This window comes from Corvus brachyrhynchos, unplaced genomic scaffold, assembly GCF_000691975.1.
Source record: "Corvus brachyrhynchos isolate BGI_N302 unplaced genomic scaffold, ASM69197v1 scaffold245, whole genome shotgun sequence".
Taxonomy (NCBI): domain Eukaryota; kingdom Metazoa; phylum Chordata; class Aves; order Passeriformes; family Corvidae; genus Corvus; species Corvus brachyrhynchos.
The window spans coordinates 2939416-2952787 of NW_008238988.1; the positions used below are offsets into that span (position 1 = coordinate 2939416).

General features: G+C 49.2%; 1 protein-coding gene across 3 annotated transcripts in view; it reads right to left on the reverse strand.

Annotated features, from left to right (window-relative positions):
• Positions 1 to 4555: 4555 nt before the first annotated feature.
• DAAM1 (dishevelled associated activator of morphogenesis 1) overlaps positions 4556 to 13372 on the reverse strand; it is a 74288-nt gene continuing 65471 nt past the window's right edge. For 2 of the 3 annotated variants that reach the window (XM_008637289.2, XM_017738889.1), the window contains exons 23-27: positions 12923 to 13030; positions 10410 to 10470; positions 9648 to 9779; positions 7952 to 8122; positions 4556 to 7387 (exon numbers count right to left, since the gene is read on the reverse strand). In XM_008637289.2, coding sequence (XP_008635511.1) covers positions 7178 to 7387; positions 7952 to 8122; positions 9648 to 9779; positions 10410 to 10470; positions 12923 to 13030 — 682 coding nt within the window. In that variant the 3' untranslated portion in view covers positions 4556 to 7177. The remainder of the gene's footprint in view (positions 7388 to 7951; positions 8123 to 9647; positions 9780 to 10409; positions 10471 to 12922; positions 13031 to 13372) is intronic. The other variant, XM_017738887.1, reaches the window with a different exon arrangement.

Sequence of the window (13372 nt, forward strand, 5' to 3'; positions counted from 1 at the left end):
ATATCTCCTCCTGCTTCTGTCAGCAGTCCTGATGCAGAGCCTTAAACACTTTGGGTAGTGCTTGGGGGCTTGGCCAGAGAGATTCACTGAGTTGTGCATGCTCAGAGCAGGTGTAAAATTGTCCTCAGATTGGGGCTGCACACTGACACCGGGCTGGATCCTATGTGAGATTATGGGTAACACCAGGCTAGCCCAGCCCACCCCACTCCATCAGAGAGCAGCTGGGAGGATGCTGGTGCTTCAAAACCCCTCCGGGTGGGCCCTACAAATTAACACACCTCCCAGGGCTCACCTACCCTCAGGGTAGATGTGGACAAAACCAGCAAGATAAATTTCTCTGAAATTCATCTTCGCCTCCCAGGAATTCCCTCACGACCCCATAAATGTAATTTGCTTATCTGATTTAGCAGCATTCTCTGAACTAATCTCAGCATCAGGGATAAAAAATGCTCCAAGTAACCAGGTCACTTATTTTTTTCCACTGGAATTTAATGTGCTGCAGCACTTGTGCCTGATCTGTGCCTGTGGCTTCTGTGCCCAGTCTGGAGCATTTTACAGAACATTTGGTAATATAGCATCCCTGAGGTCATGTCATGTTCTGAATACAGCGTCTGAATTGTGGAGTCTTTACAGAAAATGTAACTCAAATGGTGATCGCCTCCTGCTATTAAACTGGAAATATTTGCCATAGAAACTAGGTCTTGTCTGAGTGCTTCTCACTGATTTCATAGTAAAAAGGGTTTTAGGCAAAGATTAGGAGCTGGGTGAAGCACAAAACTGCAGCTTCCGTACTTTTCCTTGAGTCCAGGGGATGCTCTGCACAGAGTTTGGCAAAGTAAAGCCATGTGAAAATACACAAGCACAAATTCAAGCAGATGGAAAAGCTGCTGGTACCCCACAGCACCCAAAGCCCAGGTAAAGCCAGGTAAAGCACTGTCCCAGCCCAGCTTACAGCAGTGTCTTGGCAGGCCAGAGGCATGAGTTAGGCAGCAGGAACAAAGCTGTGTCCTCCAGACTTGCTGTGGTGATGCCCAGGATAATCCTGGTTTAGAGCAGCTCTGCTTGCTGTTGCCCAAAAAAAAGTATGTGTGTCCTGCCCCTCCTGCAGAGCCACCTCTGAGCTGAGAGCACATGAGCAAATCCTGGAATATGGGCCAATAAAGAAAGTAATGGGAAAATGGCAATTTCAATGACTTACCTTCACGGAGTTACCCTGGGAACTGGGAAACTCCAGCTTAAATTCAAATTCATTGCGGTGTGACAACAGAGTGCATGCAAAGTGTAAGGAAAGCTGGGTAGAAACAGGCTGCCAATGCAGACCCTGGCACTGGGGCAAGAGGGGCACTTTGTGGTAATTTCAAAAGCCACGGAAGTAAGTTCAGATGACCCATGAAACTGTTTTGAGTTAGTTTATCTTACACACGTGCATTTTTGGTGCACACATAGTGCATCAACCTGAAGGTCGGGCATTGCCAGAAGTCACAGAGAAGCCACAGGCAGTGACCTTTGGCTATTTGACTCGAGAGAATTAAAATTAGCCCTCCTCAACCATGCTGGGGGAAACTTACATAGAAAATTTAGCATGAAAACTTTTCAGACCACAGTAGAGATCACAGAGGAAAACATGGAGCGGAGTTGATTCTGTACTTGACAGCTCTAAAATGCTGAAGCTGGAAAGGGCCGGCAGATGGCACTTTCCTCAGCCTTTGCTGAGCCTCTGCTGGGGCCCGGCAGCACGGGATTTCTCCCTGGCTTACCCGCACACTCTCATCCACCCTGGTTTAAGGCTAAAAATGACACAAAATGCTCAGAGGTTTCAGGTCAGAGCACTTCTGATTCAAAGAGAGAACTCTCCTTTTCACATGCATCTACTGGAGGGCCCCGAGCAATGCCAGGGAGAGAGCTCACAGGAGAGATGTCTGCAGGATTTGCTGCAGGAGATTGGGGTGGAGATGGGGCTCATCCCCTCCCTCCTGCACACATCACCTTTATGACCACTTGGCCTCTCCTGTTTCCCCCAGAAACAAAGCTCGACGAGCATGTTCACCCAAAGCACAGGCTGGTACAGAAATAACCAGCTTTTACAGAAGTTGAGAATCACAGAATCATAGAATTGTCTGTAATCACAGAATCGTTTAGATTGGAAAAGATCTCTAAGATCGTTGACTCCTACCATTCCCCAAGCTCACCACCAAACCATGTCCCCAAGTGCAATATCTACATGGCTTTTAGATACCTCCAGGGATGGTGTCTCCACCACTGCCCTGAGGAGCCTGTGCCAATGTTTGGTAACCCGTTGGACAAAGCACTTTTCCCTGATATTTAATCTAGGCCTGCCCTGGCATAACTTGAGACTGTTTTCTCTTGTCCTGTTGTTTGTTACTTGGGAGAAGAAACCAACCCCTACCTAGCTACAGCCTCTTGTCAGGGAGTTGTGGAGGGTGAGAAGGTCCCCCCTGAGCCTCCTTTTCTCCAGGCTGAGCCCCCCCAGCTCCCTCAGCTGCTCCTCATCAGACTTGTGCCTGTTCCTGTGGCACTCCAGCAGTGCCAGCCCTGCACAAGGACTGCAGATCTGATGGGGCTGTGTGACAGTGATGATGGCAAAGTGCAGTTTTACCCCAGAGCATCTGCTTGAGGTATGACATGGGCACTGGCAGTGGGGACAGGGCCAGGTCCAACCACAGCAGAACTGGCAACATCCCTGCTTTGCTTACCCTTTCCCGAGGGTCTCCAGCAGGGATATCAAAGCCTGACAAGTCCATTGGGCCCACTGTCCCTTTTCTTGGGAGTAAATAAACAGTCCAGAAGTCCAGCAGCTCCTGCCAGTGGCGCAGAGTGGCAGTGCTGCCAGCAGGATGGGAGCTGGGTGTGTCTCCCCGCCCAGCCGTGCCTGCCCTACTTACGAGCTGAGCTTTGCATGCGATGCCGTGCCTGCATCAGGCCATTGCCACAACCCCTTGACTCATCTTTTCCAAGCTGCGGCGCGCTGCCAAGGATAACAGGCTGAGTGCGGGAGGCGACACCTGGCACTCCTCGCTCCAGCGGGACTCACAGTCGCCCCAGCCTTGGGCAACAGGGAAAGCTGCCGGGCTGGAGCGGAGCGCAGTCAGGGCTGGCTGAGCAGGTTTGGTGCCACCAACCCGGGTGGCCCCATGGGACAATTCCTCCAGGAGCGCCGTGCCCGGCAGCTTCCCCGGCACCAGCGGGTCTGGGCAGGTTTGGATCATCCAGTGCACAAGGGTGTGCTGGCTCATGGCTGTAACTGGAGGGAACAGTCAGGATTTGGGGCACAGGAGCCTTGTTTCAGGTGAAAACTCAGCCAACCAGGATGGCAGTGGGCACGGGCTCACACAGCACAGCCGTGCCAGTCCAGCACAGCACCCACCCTGGTCCCCTTTCCTCTGGGATGACAAATATTGTATCTGAAATTTGTGTTCTTAAGCCATAGATGCTGCTAATCCAGCCACGTTGAAGGGTTTTAAGGCTAGGAAGCTTGAAAGTTCCCAGGAGATTTTTTTTTCTCCTGAAGTATCTTGGTTGAATAAAAAGCTGTCCTGAGCTTGCTCACATCTCCCACCGCCACCCTGCCCCCATCCTGGGGACCATCCTGTGTCACACAATGGTGTGTCCTGTGTCCTGCAATTTGCCATGAACTAGAATTTCAGGTCCTCACCGGGTTGTGGGGTTTGGCTGGCTTGTTCACATCTATTAATGGATGAACCCCGACCAGCCCTATGCCAGAGACCTGGGGATTTATGATGGGAAGAGCAGCTGAAGCCATTGCTGTTTTCCTTGGGTCCTGTCACCACACAGCCCTGGGCTGCTTTCCCATGGCATCACCAGCCCACAACTGCCAAGGGTGGTGATGGAAGCTGTGCTCCCTGCCAGCCCCAATCCAAAATGGGAAGCCCATGGGTCAGAGCACAGTGCAGATGCTCCCAGTGGCACGGGCAATGGGGTCTGGGGATGTTGGTGCTGCACAATTCGCTCAAGAACGCTGAAAAGTAACACAGAGGCTGGATGGGAAGGTGTGTGGGAAAAGCAACAGTGAGCAGGAATAGGCCAGGAGGGGTTTGGGCTACTGCCAAGGAAACATCACTAGATAAGCTTGCTAGAGGCCCAGTGGCCAGCCCAGCCAGCACTTCTCCTGGAAAAAGGGATAGGATTCAATCCTACGATGAAAAACTGATTGCTGCCTCAATGCAGGATCCTGGAAAAACCCCAGTGGGCTTTTGGAAAAATTCCCACCAAGGTGGGAACAGGCATCAGCAACAACAAAACAAGGATAAATGAATGGGGTCACCAACTGTGAGGCATTTCAGAGCCCACATGTGGGTTACAATGAGGATGCTGCAATCCTGGAGAGTGGAAATACCCCAACCTCCTAAAACCCAGCACTCAGGGAAAGGGTCAAGTGGGGTTATCAGTCGACCCCAGAAGTGCCTGCAAACACACCCAAAAAAGAGCAACGTTTAGAGCCTCTTCTTCAACACCTGCCTCAATTCCTATATATCCCATTTTTTCCCCCTAAAAAATAACTCACGCCTCTGCCATGTACACTCACCGAAATCGTTTTGCTTTATTGCATATTGCCATCTTAGAAAATGTACAGTCTCATAACATTACACAGCATTTCCCACTAGCTAGAACTACTAACATCCTTGCACCTAACAGACTACCTTAGTCACTATGAAGCTAATAAGGTCCAAGACATAAACTTTCGTTTACAAATTATTATGGATTTTTTTTGTTGTTTTGTTTTTGGCATTATTAAAAAAAAAAAAGTCATCTTTAAAATACACACCCAAGAGAAAAGAGTGGCTACTTACACCAGCACCAATCTAAAAGTAGTTTTCGACAATGGCACATGGAATTACCTGCACACAGCCTTTGTATTTATTTATAGAGATATAATATTTTTTTCTTTTTTCTGAAAGAAAACAAAGAAATGGCAAAGTCAGCCTGATAATCAGGCTGTTGTAAAACAATTAAAAAAAAAAACAAAAACAAAAAACCAACCCAAGAGGTTTGGAAGGGCAAGAGGAAATCTGTCAGGAAAGGTCCTGATGTGGCACTGGGGTTGCAGAGGCAGGAGCAGGGTGGGTGCTGGCACCCAGGGACCCCGGGAGGAGATCACCCTTTCTGACCCCCACCACCTGTCCAATTAAACACGTGTGACCAACCATTCCTTAAACCATCAGAAGCCAAACTTTTTTTTTTAACCTTTTTTTTTCCTTCTTGTTTTATGTATTTTCAATTCCCCCCATAGTCCATTCCCTCAATTGTATCAGCCCCATTTTTTTCAGCCATAAATAAAAAATATAAATAGAGGCACTTTAGTTAAGGAATAGTATTATCATTACCTTTTGTCTTTATTTCCCCCTCCTTCTTAAAGCAAAGTGCTTAACTCCACCTTTGAACATAATCTGCAGGTCTTGCAGCTGCTTGGATATGAGGTGCTGGACTTTATTTTTGCGCTTACCTGCTTTATTTATTACTGCTTTAAATGCTACTCAGAAAGTCCTTTTTTTTTTTTTTCTCTTTTTTGTTTCTTTTTTTTAAATCTACAGTGCGTTAAACGTTGCAATGAAGAAAAGAACAAAATGGTAAAACCACAGCTCTTGACAACTCTGCTTCGAGAGAGATTTCACAGCTTTCACTCAGCACACAGACCCCGCGGCCTTCAGGTGCTTAGAACCATATTTTTTTTATACAAATTAGTTTAAACAGCACTTTTGCTATACAGTACATATAGTTAACTGACATCCCATACCCCACCAGTAATACCGATTATCTGACAAAAGAACAACCAACCTTATTTCAAATAGTGTTAATATCTAGTGCAACAGGGACAAACTCATCTCTCCACAGGAAAAAGAACAAACAAACAAAAAAAAAAAAGATCACAAAAGTATTGGTGGTATAAAAAGGTTTTGTTTTGCTTTCTTAAAAAACATACCACAAATAAATAAAAGTAAAAAGTAACAGTCCTCTATATACTCAGCATAATTTAAGAATAGAAATGTTAATATGTTAACGGTGGTTATTTTTTATTCTCCAATTCTTAATTTTCTAAACCCTTAAATTATTACTCCCTGAGAGCTCTGAATTATTTTTATTATTGTTTTTTTTTGTCTTTTTTTTTTTTGGACTGACATTTGACAGGTAGTTCTGCTTACAAATTTGCAATGACAACGAACAGCAAACCAGTCAAAAAAGGACCTGGCTAAGAGACGAGTGTTTCTTGGCATCGCTGCTTCTGTGTGTCCGAGAAAAAAAAAGGAAAAGAAGGTGGGTGAAAGCTGGTGGGTTTTACCCCAACCCCTTTGTATTTCAGAGACCTTTGGTCCTGACCCACCTTGACAGAGGATACAGTTTGTCCCATTGAACAGAAAGCAAGAACAAAAGTTACAACGCAAAAGTTTATGCTCTTCGTCTCCTCTGAGAACCGAACCTTTCCCACCGTCTTGGGCCGGAAAACGTTGCAAAAGTATAAATACATCAGTGTGGCGTTACAGCGAGAAGCACTTTGGGGTAAAGTTTGTCCTTTAGCAAGGTGGCAGCAGGAGGAAAAAGAGCGTTTCCCAAGGATGACGGGAAGAGCATCGCCAGGAGCGCCCGCGGCGCCGAGCTCGGGAACCAGCGCGAACGCACAGATCTGCGAGTTTCTCAGAATAATCACAACAATGAGAGAAAACAAACAATGGATTAAAGTTCAGTCAACTTTGCTTTTTTCTTCTTTTCTTCTTTAAACCGCTCAGCTTGTGTGCAAGGCGTCCCCTGCAAACGGCCCTGGGGGGTTCTGAGCAGGAGAGCAGCAGCAGGCAGCTTCCCGTTGGCTTTGGGGCCATGGGGACAGCCAGCGGCTCGGGGCTGGGTCCTCTCTTGCTCCACGGACGCGGCATTGTGCTTGTGCATGGGGAGAACTACTTTTTGGAGTGGGGAGGAGGTGGGGCTGGCACTCACCAACGTGAGCTGCCCACGCACCTCCCTCCACACCCCCCGACCTGACTATATACACAGTATATACACACACACGCTCGCCCGCGGGGACAAAGAGCGTGCCACTGTTCCGCTTCGAATCGCAAGGCAGTGTCATGGAAACAACAAAAACCAAACCATAGCCACTTCAGAAAGACTGACCCGCCTGTCTTTTGCTGGGTTGTCAGTTTGTTTCTCAGAAGTTGAGCTTGGTGACGGGCCTCTCGCGGCCGCTCTCCGCCAGCTGGTTGGTGATGCGCTTGCGGTTGCGCTTCAGCTTGGTGAGGTCCTTGTCGAAGACTTCACCCGAGCGCAGGGCTGACACCAGGTCATCGAACTCACCGCTCTCCTCCCCGGTCTCCTTCGCCTTCCTCGCCTTGCGCTCCCGCTCCCGCTGCTCCTTCAGCTGCAGGTCACGGCAGCGGGGGGAAAGAAGACATCTCAGTCTCACACAAGTGGTTGTGGGGCTGCCCAATACATGCATGGTGATCCCCAAACTCATGGAATAAGGGTGGTTTCCCACCCCAGTGCTTAGCACCTGAGAGCTGGTCAGGGTTATTGATAGACCACATCCCTGGAAGTGCTCCAAGGCCAGGCCGGAAAGGGCTTGGAGCAACCTGGTCTAGTGGAAGGTGTCCCTGCCCACGGTCCATGCCCAGAACCAGGTGTCTTTCAATCCAAACCATTATATGATTTTGAGATTCTATGATACAAGTCAAAGCCCCACAGCTGCTGCTTGTGTGTCACAGCAGTCCCCAGACAGCACCAGCTCTGCTGCACATTTCAGCTCCAAGACCTCACCAACCCAAGGTCATTATTTAATCAAGTAATCAAAAGTGAAAAGCCAGTGGGTCTAAGAGCACAGAAGCTCCCTTCCCCATGCCACTGTGGCCACCATGGGAACATCATGACACAGCTGCCACTCCCAGGTGCCCTGGGGGTGCTGCTGGACTCGCCGGTATGTGCCCACCTGTGCCTCCATGCGTGCCCGGCGCTCCTCCTCCTCCTTCCTCCTCCTCATGTTCTCATTCTCCTGCTTGGCCTCAGTCACGGCTTGAAGGAACTGGTCAAAGATGCCAAAGAATTCATCAGGCTGCATTTTGTCTGTGTCTTCTCCAAAGTGCTTCACAGCCTTGGAAAACTGGAAGAGAGAGGACAGGGGTGCATCACTCTTGGATAAATCCACTGGACTGGTGAAACCTTCGACCTGATGGAGCAGAGTGAAACACTTCCAGCAGCCATGGCAGAGAGCAGGGCTTTGCCTTATCAAGCCTTGATTTAAACCTGAAACAAATCACCTGGTGTGTTACCTGCAGCCCTGCAAGACCCGACCTGGATCACTCTCCAGCCCCCTCTCCCCATCTTGCCTTTGGCTCTGCTGAGCCTCCCCTGCCCCAGCTCCACTTTATTAACTAAGCAGCAGTAAAAACAAGGAAGCAAAATACTGTGGGACTGAAGACATAAAACTAATAGTAAACACGGCAGGGGAAGGGAAACTTGCACTTTTAAGTTTTTCTTTGAAGTATTTTTGGGGTATTATTTATCACTGCCACATGCTCTGCTATTGAAACCAAATGTGTTGGTGAAACTTCTAAAAGAGATTTCTGCCCAGGCTCAGGCACAGCCCTGGGCAGGGAAATAGGGAGTTTTCCGGCCTCTTGTGCTGTTTGCACACCATTAATGTGAGGGAGTCGAATGAGGCTGTAGCAGAGGTCAGGATAGGACATCCACAATCTGCCAACATGTCCCAGTCCCCGGGCAGCCCCTGAGTTGTCCTTGGGACTGACACTCTTTGTTCTCACTTCCAGCTTGAAGGAGACTCTTTGTGCAGAGCAAGTTTGTTAAAATTGTGAAGGCACATTCTGGAGATAAGCACGCTTAAATGAAAAGAAAAACAAAATCAAAGCACCAACAGATTTATTAGTTGCTTTGATTTTGCAGGGTAGACCAAGAGGAACATTTTTAAAGCCTGCCTGTATGATTTAGTTTTATTTGCAGGGGTGCCCCAGGCTCTTCAAAAGACATTTAGTGCATTTTTATTTCTTTGTTTACTTAAGAGACTTAACACTTCAAGATGCAGGGAGGAATCTGAGAGGTGCCACTATATAAGTCAATATAATTGAGGTTAATCTTGCTGATTTTAATCAAGATATTAAAATTCTCTGCCATGTTACAAGAGATTCTGGTGGGGGAGGAAAGGCTGAAAATGTCCACATGTGATGTAAAGTTATAAAACAGGGATGTTTCTGCTTTCCTAAGAGAAAACAGGAACATAATTTGAATCTGGACATGTGTTTAAAAAGCAAAGAGATGGAGTGTTCCATACAGCCCATCCCACCACGGGAACAGCTGCAAATTGCTTCAGAGTGGACTTCCAGGGATGCTGGGGACCACGACAAGACCTTCTCCTCCAGATCCAGCCAAGTCAGCAGAAGATAATACAGTTTGCAGAGCATTTGTCACCATCTCCACAGTCCTAACTCACTGCAGAGAGTATCTGCCAGGTTACCGTCAACAGTCCTAAAGGGTGGCCAGGGGTAGCCATGGCCTCAGGGAGGTCCATCATAATGCCCAAGCATGGGTCAGAAGGTCAGTGCCAAACAGACACAGGAGAAGGAGGTGAGGCTGAAAAGTGACTCAGATCTCAGGGACATTGGTGGCCTTACCAGCTCTTTTGCTTCCATCAGGAGATCTTCGACATCTGAGAAGCTGAAGCTGGCCAATGTGATGAACTGGCTGACGACAGACACAAACTTGTCACCTGCCTTCTGAACCTGAGACTTCTGGAAGTCCAGCTCCTTTTGGGGGAAACAAAAACGTAAATCTGGTCAGGCCCTGGCTGATGAAGGACACAAATACCATTGGCCTCTGGCAGTGGCATTGGGACTGTGGCTGCATCAGTGCCAGGGGTTCTGTGAGCACCACCACTGCTGCCCCCCCCTGCCATGCATGACACACTGGATTACACTGCCTGACGTAAGCTTTTAAGCCAAATCCTGCAGGAAAGCTTACGGAAGCAGGATAATTCAGCAAAACCCAAAGTGGGTCCTTTGGGATACCTCCACCATTTCATCACCACTCCAGCTGGGCTGCAGAAGTGCTCCCCAGCCTTCTGTGGTTTTACAGCCAAGGGGAGACCCCTCTGCACATCACAGGTCCTCCATGGGCATCATCACTAGGCTTTCTCAGCCTCCCTTGATGCATTAGACATAAACCATGCATTGTACCTAAACACACATGGTAACTTCAGTGCCAAAACAGCCCTGAGAGGACAGGCACACGTGCAGGGCAGGAAGGAAACGCAAACAGATCTCCAGGATGTGAGATAAAAGCAGCTTCGCTGGGAGCTCCCTGGCCTGCCTCCCCAAGGAGGGATGCTGTGCTGCTCGGAGCCAGGCTGGACTATACTTCATTTAAATAATACTTACAGTCTCCACCGCTCTCAGGCCGCTTCTCAGAGTGTTTATTTCTTTCTCCAGCTCGGTCATGCTGTTGGAAATAGCGGGATGTTAATTTTCAGCCTTTTCCAGCAACATCTACAGCTCTCTGACCAACTTGACCATGGTTTTCCCATGGAAAAGACCCCAACCCTCCTTTTTGCAGACCAGTGTGTCTTGAGCAGCAAATCTGGCTGACAGCCCCTAAGCTGGGACTATCTCAAAGTGGCTGCAGTTGCTTGTTTTAAAGGAAAGCACTTTTCTGTATTTTTAATCAAGGGGACTGCACAGGTTTAGCAAGCTCAGCAGCCTCCTGCCCTCTCCAAAAGCATGGAGGGCTCAGAAGAGGGCCTTGCTGGGCACAGATTTCTCTCCAGGGCCAGCAGTGGATGGGGCCGTTGTCCCAGTGCACAGAAGACAGCTTTTCAGGGTACCACGGCTGGGTGAACACCAGGCAAAGCATCCTTCCGAGCAGCGAGGCTTTCACAAAGGGAGACAGCCCAAATATAGAGAAATAAAAATAAATCACCACGTCTGGCGCTGGCTTTGTTTACACAAGGCTCAAGCCCCTGAGCTTCAAATTCAAGTGCTTACGGGTTTCTACCACTACGTCTGAGGGGAAGCTTTCTCACAAAGGCTCGGTGACCACAGGCTTGATGCCTTTCCAGGGGTGTCTGTGCGAGGGCTGGGGTCCCTGGAAATGCTGACGCCGGGTCATGGGGCAAGCATTCCTGGCAGGTTTAGTCTGGGAAAATGCAGTTTTGGGAGCCCTGTGCTCCAGCAGTTCATTACTAGTGGTGGGATTGACAGAGGCGGCAATTTCTGCTTCACAGCTGCGGGGCTGGGGGGAATTCAGGGTTTTCCAGAGCTTTAGAAACTTTTTGGTTTCACTCTAGATTGGACCAAACCCAAATGTTACATATGGTGTCCAGTTTAGAGCGAAATGATAAAGTTTAGGGGGGTAAAGAAACCCTCTGTGCAGGCGTTCTCTTTCCCATACGTGTATCTGTGCAACAGCTGCAGATCCTGGAGCATGGGAAAGCTGGAGAGTCCATCAGCAGGGAGCATGTCCTGCTCAGCCATGCCCTCAGCTGATGCCTGCAAACTGAGCACCACACACCCACAGAACCACAGAATAACCTGAGTTGGAAGGGACTGACAAGGATCTCCAAGTCCAACTCCTGGCCCTGCACAGCCCCAGGAGTCACACCCTGTGCCTGAGAGTGTTGTCCAGATGCTTCTGGAGCCCTGTCAGGCTTGGTGCTGTGATCACTGCCCTGGGGAACCTCTTCCAGTGTCCAACCACCCTCTGGGAGAAAAACACTTTTCCCTGCACACCAAGATTTGTCCTGTCACTGTGCTCAATCCCAATGGCTGATGATTATTTTACATTTTATACATGAGGATGCTTGTTTTGTCCAGTACACATCTTTCTTGGGAACCCACCACTGCTACAAAGGACCTCTGAAGCTTGGAATACCCTCAAGCCACTGTAAACTCTGTGCGTATTCCATAGAATCACAGAATGGTTTGGGTTGGAAGGGACCTTAAAGACCATCCAGTTCCAATCCCCTGCCATGGACAGGGACACCTTCCACTATCCCAGGGTGCTCCAAGCCCTGTCCAACCTGGCCTGGAACACTGCCAGGGTGGGGGCATGCACAACTTCTCTGGGTAACTTGTTCTAACTGCACCCTCTCTAAAGAGGTGCAGTTTCAGCCCCTTTACATGTCCACAGCTAACACAAATATGCCCTGGCTGCAGAAACATGTGATCTTTGCTGCTCACGTCCCTGAAGCAACAAAGCCTGCAAGCTCCTGCTGGAGTTTAAAACCAAGACAGAGCCTCATTGATTTCAGAGGTATTTCAGCACATACTTGAGGGCTTTGCAGGGCAACAGCAGATTCCTCCTGAACTTAAAGGTTCAGCCTGTGTTTAAGGGCTTTGCTGAACTGGGGCAGCCTGTTCCCAACAGGTCACCCGGCAGGGTTAAAAAACTGGTTGCAAACCCCAGAAACTCCATGTTTGGTGGTAAAACGAGGGGCAGGCAGGACCTGGATGCAGGTGAGCCCCTCACACAGCTGCCTGGTCCTGCCCGTGCTGCAGGCAGAGCCTCCCTGGCACATGAAGATAAACAGCTGCCCTGTATCTGCAGCCACACCGCAACCGCTTCCTCCCGGATTACTTAATGTACCATTAGAAATTAATTAAATGCTTTTGCGGTGAGATAACAACAGGAAGCGGCTGCTCCAAGCAGCTCTCCTCCCTCAAACTCAGAAGTTTAGAGCCTTTGCTGCAAGCGCTGTGATTTAAAGCCGCCAGGTGATGTTTGCTTCTGAGTCCTGGGCTGCTCTGGGCCAGCGTGGCCATGGCATGGGATAAAGCCCAGCAGCCAGGATCTGGCCAGGAGGGTGAGCAGGGGTGGGGTGATAAGGAAAAGCAGGCTGAAACGAGGGGAGAGGCACTCCCAGTGCTCCCCAAGTGCCACCTCAATCCCCGCTTACTTGACTTTGGCTGCCTGTGGGATGTCTCGCAGCTCCTCATGCAGGTGGAGGACTTTGGGATATTTCTTCTCCACAACAGTGATGAGATAGTGCAGCAGGGTGATGTTCCTAGGAAAGAGGAGCAGAGAGGTCACTATGGCAGCATCTTGGGGAGCTCATAGTTCAGTCAAAACCCCAGGTTAAATCCCAACCCTGGCAAAGAACTATTTGAGGATTCCTGCAAGGATGCTGCTTTCTGCCTGGATGGGGACACAGGATGGGTCAGTCCCATGCACAGCCACAGTGCAGAGCAGCCTGGTCCTTGCAAGCAAGGGTCCTCCACAGGAGGAACCCAGGGGAAATGACTTGAGTGTCACTGCTCTTGTCCTCCACTGTCTTGTCTTTACTGATGGATGAGACCAGGCAGGTTTGAGACCTGACCCAGCTCCTCTTGCTCTGCGAACAGAGTTC